Source organism: Plodia interpunctella, chromosome 17 (genome assembly GCF_027563975.2).
Source record: "Plodia interpunctella isolate USDA-ARS_2022_Savannah chromosome 17, ilPloInte3.2, whole genome shotgun sequence".
In the NCBI taxonomy this organism is placed as follows: domain Eukaryota; kingdom Metazoa; phylum Arthropoda; class Insecta; order Lepidoptera; family Pyralidae; genus Plodia; species Plodia interpunctella.
The window spans coordinates 4,673,677-4,690,581 of record NC_071310.1 but is presented as its reverse complement, the minus strand read 5'-3'; the positions used below and the strand labels follow the sequence as shown (position 1 = coordinate 4,690,581).

General features: G+C 33.3%; 1 protein-coding gene across 2 annotated transcripts in view; it reads left to right on the top strand.

Annotated features, from left to right (window-relative positions):
* The first annotated feature begins 1,946 nt into the window (after window positions 1-1,946).
* LOC128677093 (neural cell adhesion molecule 1-like) overlaps window positions 1,947-16,905 on the top strand; it is an 88,298-nt gene continuing 73,339 nt past the window's right edge. The window contains exons 1-2 of one of the 2 annotated variants that reach the window (XM_053757698.2): window positions 1,947-2,102; window positions 7,683-8,176. In XM_053757698.2, the coding sequence (XP_053613673.1) occupies window positions 8,083-8,176 (94 nt within the window). In that variant the 5' untranslated portion in view covers window positions 1,947-2,102; window positions 7,683-8,082. The remainder of the gene's footprint in view (window positions 2,103-7,682; window positions 8,177-16,905) is intronic. The other variant, XM_053757697.1, reaches the window with a different exon arrangement.

The window sequence follows — 16,905 nt, the reverse complement described above, 5'->3', positions numbered from 1 at the left end:
ATTTTTATGGCAATCTAGATGGCTAGACATGATTAAGGTTATTAGGTTAGATTAGTATTACAATATTAAATCGCTTAGTAATTTATGAAATAATAATACAAAATTATATTCATTCAATTTCGACGAATACAGCAAACATGGATTATTGTGTTTCTTACTTTCATTTTGTATATTGTATCGTGTGATTATATTTATCCACGTGATACTCAGCAAACGGTCTCAGATTATCTGGATAAAAATTCGCTCTACTTATATTAGGAATAGGCAGTTCGTTTAACCGAACTACCACTTTTGAGTAGCAAAATTTGTTGATAAAAATCAACAAACATTTGCTAATCCATTCTTTGAGTATAAAGTTTATTTCTTTCTTTTACAAAAATATGTGTAGAAAAAGTCAAATAAAATAATTTATTTTTTTTGTGATTGAGTTGAATTACAAATATTTCATTCATAACATAGGTTAGCCTGTTCAACTTTTGCTTGTGCAATAACAACCAAATTTGTTTTAGTATATTGATTAACATAAAATACACATAACACGGGCACACGCAAGCCGGAACTATATCATACTCTCGCTTGTAGGGTGACCAACTGTCTGTACTATGTTCAGAGAAAATTATGGGGTTTGAGCAAAACTTATTTCGATTTCTATTAGTATCTTTTATTTCTTTTTTGTTCATTTCGTAAAAGAACTCGATTATCACAGTTCTATGAATTTATTCCATTCCCAAATAAACTGAATTGTACATGTTAACTTTTCGAAATATACAAGAATAAATAATAATGACGCCCCAAAGGAAGTTTTAGACTCGTGGTTTAGGTATACTATATTTTATAACATATACAAATATATATAATCATCCCAAGGTCAAGATCAAAAAAAGAAGATCAGAAAAAGATACTATTCATCTTGACCTGAACAGGGATCGGGAACCAGGGAACTTGGACCTCCGATGTATGATGTTGACTAGTTGAATCAGGTCTCTGTCTAGAAGATTTTTCAATGGTTTATAGTCCCATATGCTGCTTCACGGTACGTTGAGACCGGAATATTTTAGACCGTCGTTGCTTCGCATACCTCTTTAAGAATGCGAGGGCGTTATCAGATGGAACAAATGGTTAATATGTTCTCCTAAATCCCTGCGAATAGTTGGTCACCCTACTTGCGTGCACATCTACGCAACGCGTACAATTATGGGAGGCGTTTGACATGTGAATGGAAATTTCTTTTCTTTTTTTATTGCACACATTATGGGCTACGATAGGCGCGGTTTTCTACACTATAAAGATTTCGGTTGTATAATATAACTTACGTTAACGTAACGTCATCTAAATGCTTAGAGAATGTTGCTGGTAAATAAATAAAAAATGGTACTGGTAATAAAAATACAATATTAAATCACACTTACTTCCTACACCTAGACACGTAGCATCGGTCGCCGATCTTGTAGCTTGTCTTGCTATGTTCGTAGCGTTACGCCGTAGACGTCTACGAAAAGCTACGAACAATACGCTCTAGTATCATATAAACGCGCTTTTTACAACATATTTATATATTTTATTTAATTCTGTTATACATTGAATTCAAGATAATTTTTAATACATTTTTATTATAATTTTAGGTTATTTAATTATATTTAACTTGCTTCAAACTGTGGAATTTTTTTATTTTCTAAATAAGTTAATTTCGTGCACCAGCCAATATCAAAATTTACAAATTTACCAAAATTAAATTTGGGAGCCTATTAAAAAGACGCGAGTACAGGCAGTCAGCGAAAAAGTTGATTTCACGGCCAGATGGACGCGAAAAGCTTTATCATTTCCTTGGGAACCTAAAATGTCTCGTTTTATCCGGATTTTTCTAGTTTTCACTGGGCCCTCACCTGCCGACGGCGGCCGAAGTAGACCGAGTAGCAACTCCGCAAGCTTCAAGGTAGTGAGCGGCAGTATACCGCGCGACGCGCGTTCGACCGCACGACGGGTCGATCTCGCTTCGGAGACGCATGGTTAGCGTAAATGTCAAACTTTAAACCGTTCTTGTCAAATTGGTGCGTGTGAATTGTGGCCAATGGCACCTCTCGGATGACAATGTACGATCTTGTGTAAGAAATAATATAATAATAGCATTTTTCGTTTTTTTTCTTTCACACAAGTAACCACCATTTTCATAGTAAATAACTAATAACTAAAACATATTAAATAATTTACTTATCTAAATGACTTGTTAACTAGATCATATAAAATTTTGTTCTAACCTACAACTTTCTAATGTATTAATTAGTAATATAATGTAAACTTTAAATGACTACGTAGAAATTCATTTAAATAAAACTTTTTGATATTATTTAGATAAGAATTTGCTTCAAATATATTTTAACGAAAGCAACCATAATTTAACATTACATTTAATTAATGAAATTTATTTTGCTATTATGGATATAATTCTTTATCCTTATAATAATCCTCAAACAATTAGCCATAGTAATATTATAAAGAGTATTTTTGATTTTTCATGAATTTTTGATTAAATTTGGCACAGAGATAGACAAAACCTTCAGGAGTGACATAGGCTATTTTTTATTATTGTTTTACCCGAGCGAAGCCGGAACAAGATTCTAATAGAATATATATATTTTCTTTTTAATTACGTTAAATAAAAACTGTTAAGTGACCGATTATTATAAATTAAATGAAAAGTAATGAATACGACTTTAAATCATATGTTAATGCATGTACATTCTTGATTTTTGTCAATTTATGTAATTAAATTTTGTATTCCCAGTGGCGGGACAGAGTGTACGTTTTCACAAACAGAAAACCTGTTTTTTACCTATATTTACGAAATAAACTAATTTGATTTATATTTCCGAATAATTTAGATAAACGTCTAAAAGCTTCAGATTAATATAAAGCTGTGAATTCAGTCACTCCCTCCCTCTCTCTCATTTTTGCGTGTCTCCATTTATATTCGGGCTTCTGACGCTAAAAAGATTTTACAAACAACCTGACGTCCAACTTCAGGAATGTTGTTATAGCCTATAACAGCTACTAAGACAATGTGTCCCTTAGTCGCCACGTACGAAATCCATACAAAGTGGTTCTATTCTAAATGAAACAACACGCCATACACACAAAGCTACGATTTTCTCTGTTCGAAGTTTAATTTAGTATAGGTTGTTCTTCATAAAATCACATCGGGATAAAACAAATGAATGCCAACTTAATTATGATTCAGTGGCCGCCAGCACAGCTGTTTATTTTGTGGGCGAACTTTATAACGCGAGTAATGAAATGTTGCGAACATACTCCTGTGGCCGGGACTCCATGCGTGTTTTATTTCAAATTTGTGATTGCTTTAATATGATTTATTATTACCTCAATATTTTAATGAACCGAGTATTTCATAATTCAATTACGGGTAAATTTAATTAATTTATACAAATTACGTTATTATTAGGTTTTTGGTTTGTGTTGTTCAAGGTGAGATCTTAAGTTTGAAAATTAAAATAAGTGTTGAACAAAAAGTAAGAAATAATTTTAGATAAAATATTTGTTTTTTCTTTCTCGCTATGTAAGTTGCGTATTATATTGTCCAGATATTTATTCACGCCTTTTCAAGGAGAGGGCACTGCTATTGAAAGATACCATTAAGCAAACCACATAGGTGACCGAACTAAAATATGTAGAACTATATAAAGTATGTAGTATTTTTGAATTGATTTCGAGCCTCACTATTTATATAGTGAAGCTCGAAATCAATTCAAAAAGTGTACAAAAAATATTACTCGTATAATACATGTATTCTTATTTCTACCAGAAATCAACTTATTATAATAACAATAAATAAATTAAATATATTAGAACAAATCACACAGATTGAGCTAGCCCTAAAGTAAGTTCGAGACTTGTGTTATGGGATACTAACTCAACGATACTATATTTTATAACAAATACATATATAGATAAACATCCAAGACTCGGGCCAATCAGAAAAAGATCAGTTTCCATCATGACCCGACCGGGGATCGAATCCGGGACCTCTCGGTTCAGAGACAAGCATTGTGCTTTATTATATATATCTTAAGAATATCAAAATCTTCTTCATATCAAAGCCGTTGGGCACAAAAATTACTATTGGCGCGAGAAATACCGAGGCAATAAATACACTAGAGTAAAATATAATAAACCACGATCGACTTGGAGTTCCACCGTCTTGTAACTTGAAACAAAATAAAAATAGTTCGCTGTTCTCAAGTGTTCCACGCTTTGAGTTAGTGATCACTACTTGCTAGTTAGTTTATTAGTTACAATTTCTTTTCTGCAATTATTCTTTAATCCTACTTGGAAGTCGTTAAAGAATTGAGCGCAACTTTGTAGAGAAACAGGTCCACATAACGTTTATATTGTAGGGGAAAAACCTGCAAATTGGTAGAGCATAGCAAATAACTTCGATTTAATTTTGTAGTATACTATATTAGCGTAGTACTGATGAGACGTAAGAACTTAAAATTTTATTTTTCTGCAATTGGATGATTGGCCAGTGTTAATTCAGTTTTTTTTAAAGTCTAGAAACAACTAAAACAAATTTAGAAAAAAATATTTATTGTAGTTGTTAAAAGACAATAATTTTATTTTTATCACGTTTCATTAATTTATTTTTGGGCGAAATATTGATTTCAAAATTGTTTTTTTGGTAGTCATTTGAAGTTGTTACTTCAAAGTGACTGGATCCATTGTACAATACTTGGAAATTGGCAGAATTTTAAACGCGTAGAAGAAAAGTTGCAAAAATTCCCACGAGCGACAGGCACCAAGTAATAAGTTATAAAATAAAAAGTGATTGCCTTCTAATTCAATTTATCTGTTTTTTCTTAAAGGTTATTATATACTTATGCTTATGTCAAATTTTACTTTGTCAATATATTAATTTAGTAAGTAGGTTTTTTTAAAATAATCACTGACCTGACTATAAATAATACGAAAAATTGGATAACTGATCAAAAGTTATAAAAAGCTTCCCAAGTTTGTCTTAAAATAACCTTAATTAATTCATCAACTTTTCATTCTATAATTTCCACTTCTTTATCCAGAAGTTAATATACACAAGCTTGACTTATTACGTATAATTACGTGGATAAAATAATTACGTGCCGCATTAAGTAGGCGGGTCAGTTGTAATTCTTCATAGAAAACATTTTAAACGCTTTCATGTTTGAAAGGAAATTGCATTAATATATATTGCTAATTTATGCTATGTGCTAATTGCTGGACCATAAATGTCTGAATATTACACAAATAAATATGGGATATACTCATACTATCGATTTGATTTTTATGCAATTATAATATTATGAAGTCTTAATAAAGGTTTTTATGCGTCCATACGAAAAATCCTTATAATGTGATGACTGATGATACAAAAACTGTATTTTGGAGCGCACAGGGAATTTATATATTTTTGCTAAATATCTATTTTAACCAAAAGTAGATATATATATTTAGTCATCCTTCAAAATTTACTTTGTTTATAAATATACTAAACTGGATTTGTTTTTTAATAAAAAATGATTTTTCTGTGTTGTCAGGATAATACGACAAGTCAATTGGGTAATTTCCTCGAGATCAAACAGTTTCCTTGAGGTAAAGATTCGAAGGGAAATGAAGGAATTGGTAAAATATAAAAAGAACAAATCTTGTTCATCTTTATTTCGGTTACTCTTGACCACTCTGGTGGTCGTCGATCAATTATTAGTCGTCTTTTGGTATCATCCTTTCTCTGTCACATCTTTGCATGTTACATGTGATGTCTCAAAGCCTAGGCGGTGTAAAAAATTAATCGTAAATGTTGAAAACGAAACGACTACAAACGTCTATAAACGTCGACCCGCTTTGGCAATGCTGTTATTGCTTCTGTTAGTTAGTTAGCCTTCCAGTTCAGCAACTTTAGGCTCTGTCTATCCCGTAAAGGACAATTACGTGATACTGTACAAACAATATCTGTACAAACCGTATACAGAATAATACAGAATATGAATCCTCAACTACCTGCCATAACTTAAAAAGCCTTAAACATCCTAGCGACAGTCTAAAAGCGGGAAATAGCACCCGTCGCCTAAACTACATTAGCGCTTCAGCACTCGCTACGGGTCGTTGCGTTGCCTTTGACGAAGGATTTGCTTCTGAAAGCTTTTCTTATATTTTCTTAAAGAGTTCCATTTTAAAATAAACAGAAAAGTGTTTTCTGCGTAAGGAAGAATTCATGCTAAACGATGTGCGGTTAATTCGACGCGTATGTGCAGCGCTTTACAATAGGGATCACTAAGTTGAAAACACGCCACTTAATCGTTCCGCTCGTCCGAATTTTGCCTAATTCAGTTTCCAGGCACAAAAAAAAACTTGTATTTGTATGTGAATAATGCCTTAATAATATAGTATAATGTGAATCGCAGCAAAGAATTACCACAGCTTAAGTAGAATGAGGTAAACGCCGTTTTATGGTTGTAAAATTGCAAGTCTGGTATGCAGCCGTCGGTTTTATTGCTGATTCAAAATGGATTGTGGTATTCAGTGGAACGCATTCTCTTATTGGGTTAGTTTAGCACACGCTTTTAATACAAATTATTTTTTTTATACCCAAAGGGTAAAACGGAACTCTATTACTAAGTACTCCTTCTGTTTGTCCATCTGTAACTATATCTCATGAACGGTATTATATTTAGACAGTTTAATTTTTCACGGATTATGTATTTATAATGCAGTTATAACAACAAATACTTAAAAATAGAATAAAACAAATACTTACTTAAGGGGCCTCCCATACTACAGACGATAATGAAAAATGGTTTTCATTCATATGACTTAATAAAAAGTCGACTTTACTAACGTAGTACATTTAATTAAACATGTAGGGATAATTAGTTAAGAGACACTCACGTCGCGTATCAAAACAAACACTCGACACAAACTAACTTAAACTACTATATGCAAAACGGCGGAAGTGATGTAACGACGTACTTTGAGGTGTAAAGGACTGTATGATAATATCAGACTTAATCCTGCCACACTCGGGACTATACATATAGTGTACGCGGATAGTGATGGTCTATCTATAGTGTTCTATAAATGTGACCTTAAAAACTAAACTATCTAACTAAAATTAACTATATCGATAGAATGAATAGTATCATCGATTTAGATATTTTCGATAGGACTATTGACACAATAGCCTACCAGGGTCTTTGGTCTCTGGGTCGGTTTCGCATAGTAATAATTTTGTATGTACTATATTATGTTTATTTGTAAAAGAATTTTAATTATAATACTTTATTTTTCATGAGTGTAGATTAGTTGAATAACTAACTTTCAAACTGATTAGTTAAATCATTACCTACTTGAAGTTGATAAACGAATTTTAATTTACAAACAAAAAATAGAAAAATTATAATAAAATAATTAGTTTCAAGCATTGTCCATATATTGTTAGTCAGTTTATGGTATTAGATGATTGATATGTAGTTCATCGATAGCTAATCTATCGATAGACCTACAACACTGCTCTTCACTATTCCGTAATTCATGCGGGGAGAATGAATTATAAATTCCCAACCAATTTGCTCAACGACTACTCAGAATATACGAATTTGTGTTTGGACATAAATGAGGGAATGTGTACTTTGTTTCAGGTGTTCCCGTCTTCAAGCGCACACGGCCAGTGCTAAAAGAGTCCTGAATTATTCAACGGAATATTTTACGTCCAAAAAGCCGATTGCACCATACACGTTCCTAGACATAATGCAAGAAAGATTACAAAGACCTTTCTGACTGGATTCGATTAATAAAAATGCCAGTCAACCGTATTCCAACTAGGGTAATGGATTTAGAATTAAACCGGAACATTTAGCTTAAAGAAAGAGTGACGTAAAGCATGTAAATTAAATCGAAACTTGATGACAATAGATTCTGAAGGTAGCGTCGGTAGCCGAAACGTGAACCGTCATTGAAATTATGTTCGTTAGACCGTCTTAGGACTAGTTGATTGATAGAAATGTTGCCAAAATAGGAATAAGTAGTTAAGTGATAGTGATGATGACGTCACTGCTGCGTTTTCTGTTGCCGGCGACGATCGTAGCGCTAGCGACCGGCACGGGAGAGTGGAGCGAGGATGCTGAAGACTTAGGTAAGTTTTATTTTATTTTGTGCTTTTTATCTCATACATGTCGGCTCGTCTAAATTTGTTATAACACCAGGATAAAGTAATTATATAATAAAGGCAATACTTTTATTTATGAATCGGTGGTTGGTCAATGGTAAAGGCGACCATCGAAACCAAACCGAAATTTTGTATACCAATCTGATTAATATAATGAAATTTTGTATACCAATCTGATTAGTATAGTAGTTTTCATCGATCATCACTTTGTTTTCTGTGAAGGAAAATATAAAAACCTGCACTCTTGTTGATAAATTTATCATCTAATGTGTGAAATGGAGAAGACAATGGAAAACCACTGCATTAATAAAAATTCATGGTCTACCTTACTGTGAAATTAATAATGGGCAAGTATATGATTATAATTACATCCTATCAACATGTGTGCGGTCAGTGTATCGGTATAATTAATTCACTTAGTAATTTTCCCAAAACGTGATAAATGAGGGTGAATTTATAAATCCGATTTAGGCTTTGGGGTTGGAGAATGAAAATAATTTCTTTGGAAATGATCTTGTTTCTACTGACCCACTTAGCGACCTCGTGACAGGTTTAAAAAAGCTGATTTCTGAGACTACTCGTCGCAAATTCAGATGTGCAATGGCCGGTAGAATATTGTGAGAAAAAAAGGACCAAAATTGAATTTGGATTAGATATACGAGTACTTAGTATGTAGTTGATGACGCAGGGCCAAACACGAGTGATGCTGCGGGTAACACCCAGTTTTTATAATAAAACATTGATACTTGGCCAAGATAAATGTTTATGATTCAAAGCATAGAGTTTATCTAGATCAAGCGGGTTATTCTTTAGTGAAATATATTATGTAAAGGCTGGGTTGAAAGAAGATTCTGCTCAATATTTCAAAAAAATCATATTGAATTCATAACCATGGCTTCAAGACTTAATATTTATAAATGATTTACATATTTTGAATATTTGTTAAGTAAACACGTGGCCTTATGCTGTGTTATCACATGTATTTTGATTTTAATTAATTTTGTCATATGTTGTTTTTGTTGTTGTTAATAATTATAATGTACGAATACTTTATTTATGTATAGACGAAGACTTTATTGATGTATAGGCATACATAAATATGTATTCAACTGTTTTAAGCGAGTATTCCAAAATTAAATTTCTGTATACTCTGTATTTAAAAAAACATTTTTTTAGTGAGTTTTTTTAATGTCAATACCAAAAAAGAGACAAGAAAATAAATAATAAAAAACAAAAATGTATTTATAAAAACTTATTCCGTATAGCAACGAGTAACTCACATAGCATTGCAAGTATTGCAACATACTACTTGGAGAATACCAATCTGATTGCCCGAATACCTGGCTTGAATCCGAAATGTTTATTCGACTAGCTAAACGATTCACATTTCTATTTGGTATCGATACAAAAGTTACCTCTAGTTTTAAAACAACTGTCTTTGAACGTTCCATTCCCCATTTCCATATCCCTGATTCTGTGCCGCATTTTGAAGTACCGAAGTGCCGTGGGCGAAGTTTTTAAGGTGCACCCTAAAAAAATAATCCGAAAAAACAATCATGTCATATTAATTCTGTGTTGACGACACGACGCTTTAACACGCGCGAAATACAAATTATTATAGGGGTGTACATCACACTTGGGTGTACTTTTCGCGCGCCCTTTTATAATTAGCGCCCTGGGCGCCCACCTGCCCTTCCACCGCTACTGCCCTGATGGCTCGAACTGTTTGGCATGAGGCCAGACTATTTCTTTTGTCTTCGTCAAGTAGGCTTCAAGTATCATTGCAGACATTTCCAAGAGTATTTATCGAAATTACTTGATTTTCTATGTTATAAAAGCCATCCAGTTGCCACAGTGACTTTTATAATTTACGAAGAATAAGAGATAGATCAACTTTTGAGTGGATTATTTACAGAAAATATACCTATAATAAAAAAATGATAAGTATAAAGCAAGGGCGAATTTATTGCAAGTGTAATTCTTTCCAACTAAACCTTTAGATGACAGATAGGTGATATATCTCCAGATATATTTCTATATATCTAGAGATATGTCACCTATCTGTCCTTTTAAGCGCCTTGTAATAACATTGGCCCTTTCAAACTATATAATAAAATGTTCAAATGTAGGCAAAGCATAGTTAAGAAATTAAATAGAATGGGTGACCGAAATCTCCAGGCCACGGCTAGTAGTAAAATATTTTTTCACGGAGGGTACTTATCAGTTTATTGTGTTTGTTGTGGTTAAGTAGTTCATTGCAAAACACTTCATTGCACTAAAAACAAGATACAAGACACAATTTTAAACGAAAATATTTGCAATTTTGCAAGAAGCTATTATTATATGATGTAACAGGAATAAAATACAAAAACAAAATCTGAAAACCTCAATTTATTACGCATCATTTGAATAAAATGGCGGCATGGCGCATCGTGCGGTTCCCGTGATTTATCAACAAAACAATTTTGCGTAATCACATTATTCTTCTCCATATGGATGGGCCCCAAATAATTTTCGGACACTGTCGGACACCGAGTGGTTGCAAATGGCTTCCTCGTCCAGGGTCGTTTGATTGGTGACTAGGCCACGCCTACAGCGCCTTCAACGGTCTCTGAATACAGTATTTTTATTAATTTACTACCTGCGTGCGGCAAAAAGTAGGTTATAAATGACACTCTCCAATTATCTTCACACTAAAAATCACCTCAGTCAGTTTCGACGTGAAAGACGACACAAATACACTTTCACATTTGTATCATCATCATCATCTGCAGCCCTCCGTGACCCACTGCTGGGTATAGATCTATTTCCGTCTACGCCAACCATCTCCGTCCTGGTCCATCCTTATCCAGTTGTTGCCAACAATTTCCTTTACATAATCGACCCATCTAACTGCCGGATTATTTATATAGATAAGGATATAATATTAGTATAGATTAATCGTTAGAGTGAAGAAAATATAATGAGGAAACTAAAGTTGATGATTTATCAGCTAGTTTATGAAATGGAGTCATTTCTATCATTTACAAAGTTGAGGAACAGTTTATCAACATTCCTCCAAATCTTATGTAGCAGGTGAGAAGAGAAAAGATCCAGATGGCAAAAACAACTTACTATGAAAAAGCTGGCTCCTTTATTATTTTACTTATATATGACGAGACATGTATAGAATATGGTTGAGCACTTAAGGTAAACCTTAGACCTTAATCTGGAACGGCGTGTCACTTAGACATTCCAAGCCATCATCTGAGCGTCTCAAGACAAAGTGATTGTTGGATCCGGGCCAACAATGGCCCACTGCAAGCGGCTGTTCTGCTTCACACGATCTTTTGCTTGCTCTATTTCTCTCATCTTCGCGTGTCCCCAGCATTCACGGCTATAGAGCCCGAAGCCCGGAAAAGAAGTCCGCGTAAACAAGAAACCTTAAAATTTCGATTTGACTCTGATTTTGTGGTCGGCAGTCTGCTTGACGTGAACCCTCTTTGGGAATGTGGTTGTTGCCTATCAGTTGACAAGGCTTCCTTAGTCGCCTCATACGACACCCACGATATGGAGTGGATATTCTAGGGAGGATTTTTTTTTGGTAAATGTGCATGTCTTGTCCAGTCTTTAGATTTTCTCGTCTGACAGTAGGTACATACCAATACATTTCTATTTTTATGACCTAGATCAAGTTTATCTGATAGCTTACTTCAAGAATAGGTGAAAAACTACACAGACTTCAGCAATCATACAAGGAGCAACGTAATGGAGTAAGAAATTGGTTTTATTGTTAGAAGCTGGGGAGTTAATCGAACGGAAAGGCGCGTTCTTACGACAGAACTCATGTAGAATGGACGGGATCCAACTATAATAGGTACACTTAACTGAAGTGTCTATGAAATAAAGTATTGTGAGCACAGAAGAGACAATTGCAGACCTTAAAAGTGCTGAATTATGTCGTTAAGATGAGGTGAAGTGGAAAAGTGTACTCGGGGCTCGGACGCTCTATGGCTGTGGAAAAAACACAATTGAGAGAGAGAGAAGGGATAATTGTCATTTCTGAGACCACCATTTGTCGTTGTACCGTGGATGACACTAAGGTGTAGTGTCAGAAGTACCATCGATCAATGCCTCTGATGTACTGATTGCTTACTGTACTCTTATTGACTGCTACCGGGCGAGGTCAAACATAGGTTATAAGGGGTATATAGATTCAAATAAGTCTCGTTTATTAAAATATAGTACATAGTATTACATACAAGTCGAGGTTCTGCACTCCCTGTATTTTCATTTAAGAAAATAAAATTAAAAAAAAAAAAACAGCATAATTGTTTGTTTTGTTCGTCTAAGTACTTCTCTGAGTCTGAGAAAAAATATTTTTAGATGATTATTTATGATATATTCATCAATACATTCAAGTGCTTATTCGTTTATTCCACTTACTTGAACAAAAATAATGATGATAATTGGGTACTTTTCAGCAAGATACCAAAAGTTATTTTTAACTTGAATCTAAAACTTTGTTGAGATTTCAAAACTTGAATTACTAAGTCTGTAGAATAAAAATAAGTCTCTAAATTGCAATGAGTTAGAGAAGCAATTACAAAAAGTTTATAACGAATCTCTCATCGTAGTGTTTTTTAGTAGTATAAGTATCTATCATACCTATATATTATTCTAAAACTAAATAAGTTAAATTTAGCTTAACTCAATCGCTAATAGCGTTAGAGATAATGGACTATTCACTATGAGACCACACGCAACTGACCACAAATGTGGTTAAATGATAAAAACGAAAAAAAATATAATGTATAGCATGTAACATAGAGTGATATATTATTTATTAAGATTCTAGAATATTAATTATAGAGTTATTTATAGCGTATCGAATAAAATCTTACATCAGTACAGATTAAGTATATACAGTGGCAGATTAAGTAAACCAAGTAAACGTTAGTAAGTAAACCAATTCAGGTTTCCTCACAACTATAAAGTCTAAATTTATATTATACTACTTAGTACATAAGTAATGTAATATTATGTATATATATACACCCTAATTTATAGAGATAGGAAATAGTTTTTTGTTTTGTTGAACAATCTTTTGTTTATGTTTAAATATGGTTAATGGTTCATGATTATGGTGAATGTTATTTCTTTTTTATCAATTTGACCATACATGTGGTTAGTTGTGTATGGTCTAATAGTGAATAACCCGAGAAAATTTCCCGTAGCGGCTTAGCTATATCGGCAAACATTTATAACAGGCTTAATTATTAACTTTTTGGAGCATAGGTCAGTGACCCTCAATTTTCGCCACGAACTTTCCGAATACTGGATGGCCGGCAGCATATTTTATTAGCTGGGATTGCACGAATTTAATTCACTAAATTTTAAATTTGTTTTTTTTTTTCATTGCCTATATTTCTTAAGTACGGTGTTAATGCGAATGAAAACGTGAATGGAAAAACGTGATGCAAAAATATTTAAATTGTGAAATAAAAAATAATATCGTGACTTGTCACTATTATACTATAGGCCCGAACCAGCATCACTCGAGTAAAACCATAACACATTTTATGACACAAACTTAAACCTTCCTCATGAATCGCATTAACTATTGGTGAAAACTACGGTTTTCACCAAAAAACGATCGATTTTGAGTTCATCGCGTTCATACAGAAAGACAGATAAACGCTACAGGGGGACTTCTATCTAAAAATAATAATGATTTACCATGGGACTGTTACCATCGTTACAACGATGGTAAAACAGCCATTTTTAACTCAATGCGTTTATCTTATTAGATGAGTAGGTACATAATATACTTACTCCGAGTAAAATCCTTTTGCTAGTTTTATTTCGTTTCAAGATAATAACATTTCGTTTTATGTCATTTATAAAGAGCATCATGTAATCAGGTAAGATTTTATGTAAAATTGAACAATTTCACGAAAATTTGCATTCTAAATTCAAAACTCACTCAGAATGAGTAAAATTTTGAATTTTCGAAAATAAAAATACATTTTATATTTTATTATTCGTATTTATACCAGTACTTACTTGATATAACTTGATACTGAAATAACAATAAACCGACCGATAATTATGTGGTCGGTCGAAATGACCTAGTTTTTGGAAGTAGCCAGTTTGATTGCAACCGGATACAATGAGTATCAGTATTGATTGCACAACCAGCTGCCCAATTTTCGTAGTTCAATTGGTGGGCATTATTCAATGCACTGGTTTTTCAACAGTCCATTCAGTACAATTAACGATTAATACTCTAGACTATTTTTTTTTTTGTTGATAAATCTATAAAAATATTTTTTTTTGTAACACATTACCGATGAAGTTAATTTTCAGTCACGTTCTGGCCAAAAAAAAACCTTTCAAGTTTACAAGTTAAGGCTTTGGCAGATTTCAATAGTTAAATAACTATATGTTCGAGTTTTGTGAATGCGTTACAATTTTTAACAGACAAACAACGGAATACGAAACGGAAATGCCAACCGGGTCATATTTTGGCCCTTACTTAAAATAGCTTTATGTATCGCAATTTTGAAATCCATTTAAAAAAATCTTAACTCGATCAATATCTACAGTTCATTATAAACTGGGTCCAAATGGTCCCTATGTAGCCTCAGTACTGTTTATAGACTCAACAATGGTCTTGTGAAATGCCAGTCGTATTTAGCTTTTTGAGAAATCCATACTAATATTATAAATGTGAAAGTCTGTCCGTCTTTCTGTCTGTCTATTCCGCTTTCACGGCTAAACCACTGGACAAAACTTGATGAAATTTGTTATGCATAGTTCAAATATAGGCTACTTTTAACAAAAAATAACCCCCAAATGACTATAATGAGGGGTGTAAAATTGTATGAAATCATGTCTGTTTCTCTTTCGCAGAGAAATTCACCCGGGAAAGCTAGTACTTACTATATAATTAAAAATTGACGTGAAAAAGTCACTGTGATGGTATAATTCTTGGACATTCATAAAAAGTGGTAATGTATGTTACTACTATAATATTATACACATCAGGTCAAAGTGATAACGTCAAAATGTGGTTTGTTTGATCGGTGATCCGTTCTGAGGCATCAGGCATCCGCAGCACAAACTAGCCACGCCGTAGAAAGCATTTCTGATTATAAAATATTTTACAGAAATAAAATATAATACATTTATGCAACATTCGATGCGAAATATCATGCACTGGATGACAAGAGGTGAAGCATAAAGTTTGTTTTGTATGTATGAATTGTTATGTAACATAAATATTTTTTATATGAAAAATTCATTTTGTAACAGAGAGGAAATTATATATATATAGATATATTGCGGACTGTTGACAGAGCTACGGAGAAACTTGATAAAGAAACGTTTATTAAAGAGAGAACGAACAACACGAGTTGGAGAACGAGGACGAACAAAACAAAAAAATTTTTTTGATGTTGGTGTTCCAACAGTGCGGAGTTTTAAAGATCTAAACATACAGAGAGACAGAGAGACAGACAGCGGGAAGCGACTTTGTTTTACATTATATACTGTAATGATATCAATTAGGGTTATACTTATCTGTGCATTTATTATTTTGGAGTTGCCAAATTTTCTCTGGGTATACTTTTTATAAAGTTTTTATAAAGTACGAAGCATAGTCACATTTGAGCTATTCTCTGAATGAATGGTGTATATATTTTTATAAGTCTTACGTTGACAGGCAAATTACGATAACAAATGTTTGGCTATGCCGCTCATCTGGGCCTTGCAGAAGGCTTCAAGAAATGCTGGCTTGATGTCGTCAAGGATGATATGCGCATGCGCAATGGTCTCACAACTAGGGATGCCGATGACCGTGGAGACGAAAAAGTAGGAAAGCGGACCCTAGGCTCCGATGCTCAACCGCTACCGGGAAACGCTCAGATGAGAAACATATTTTCTTATAAACATATTATATTTTTAAATTCCATTTACAGTGTCAAACTGCAGCAGAAATTATTTTCTCAAATTACTAGCGTTTCACATGTCGAAATATCGAAATATCAGCTTACATCGGCAGTTTCATATGTACAAATGCTTAATAATTCCCTTTCATGTTTCCCTAGGATCCCACTAAAGGTCAGTTGGTTGAATGGAATACCAAGTGATATGACAATATCTCCAAAATATAAATCATGTTACAAGTTTTAATGCTCTTTAAGTTGCAAACCTCTGGGAAAAAATATCATTGAAAAGAACAGTTTTATTTTTGTACGTAAAATACTCGTACAATTTTTTTTTGTTTCTCAAAATCTAGATAAGCTTGAATGAAAATACCTAATACGTAAATTCTGTTAAATTTTTTTAAATATAATAATCGACTTTGTGAACTGTGGACACGCCGTACAAAAATATAAAAATAAACTTTCATTCTTCGTATAGATATATCAGGTGCGTTTATATGTACGGCGTGTGGTCCCACCTTAGAATAGAACCACTCAAAATTCTCCCATGGATGTAGTACGAGGCGACTAAGGGTTACATGTCTTAATAGCTGATAGGCAACAATAGTAAGATGATGTCTGATAGGTTATAAAAACATAGCCAAATTTTCAAAATTCAATGGTTGATTTTTTACGCGTGCCCTAGGCTTCGGGGCGTCATAGCTTCGAATATAACCGGGGACACGCGAGGATGACTGAGAGAGATAGCGAATTGTTTTTTTTATTAGG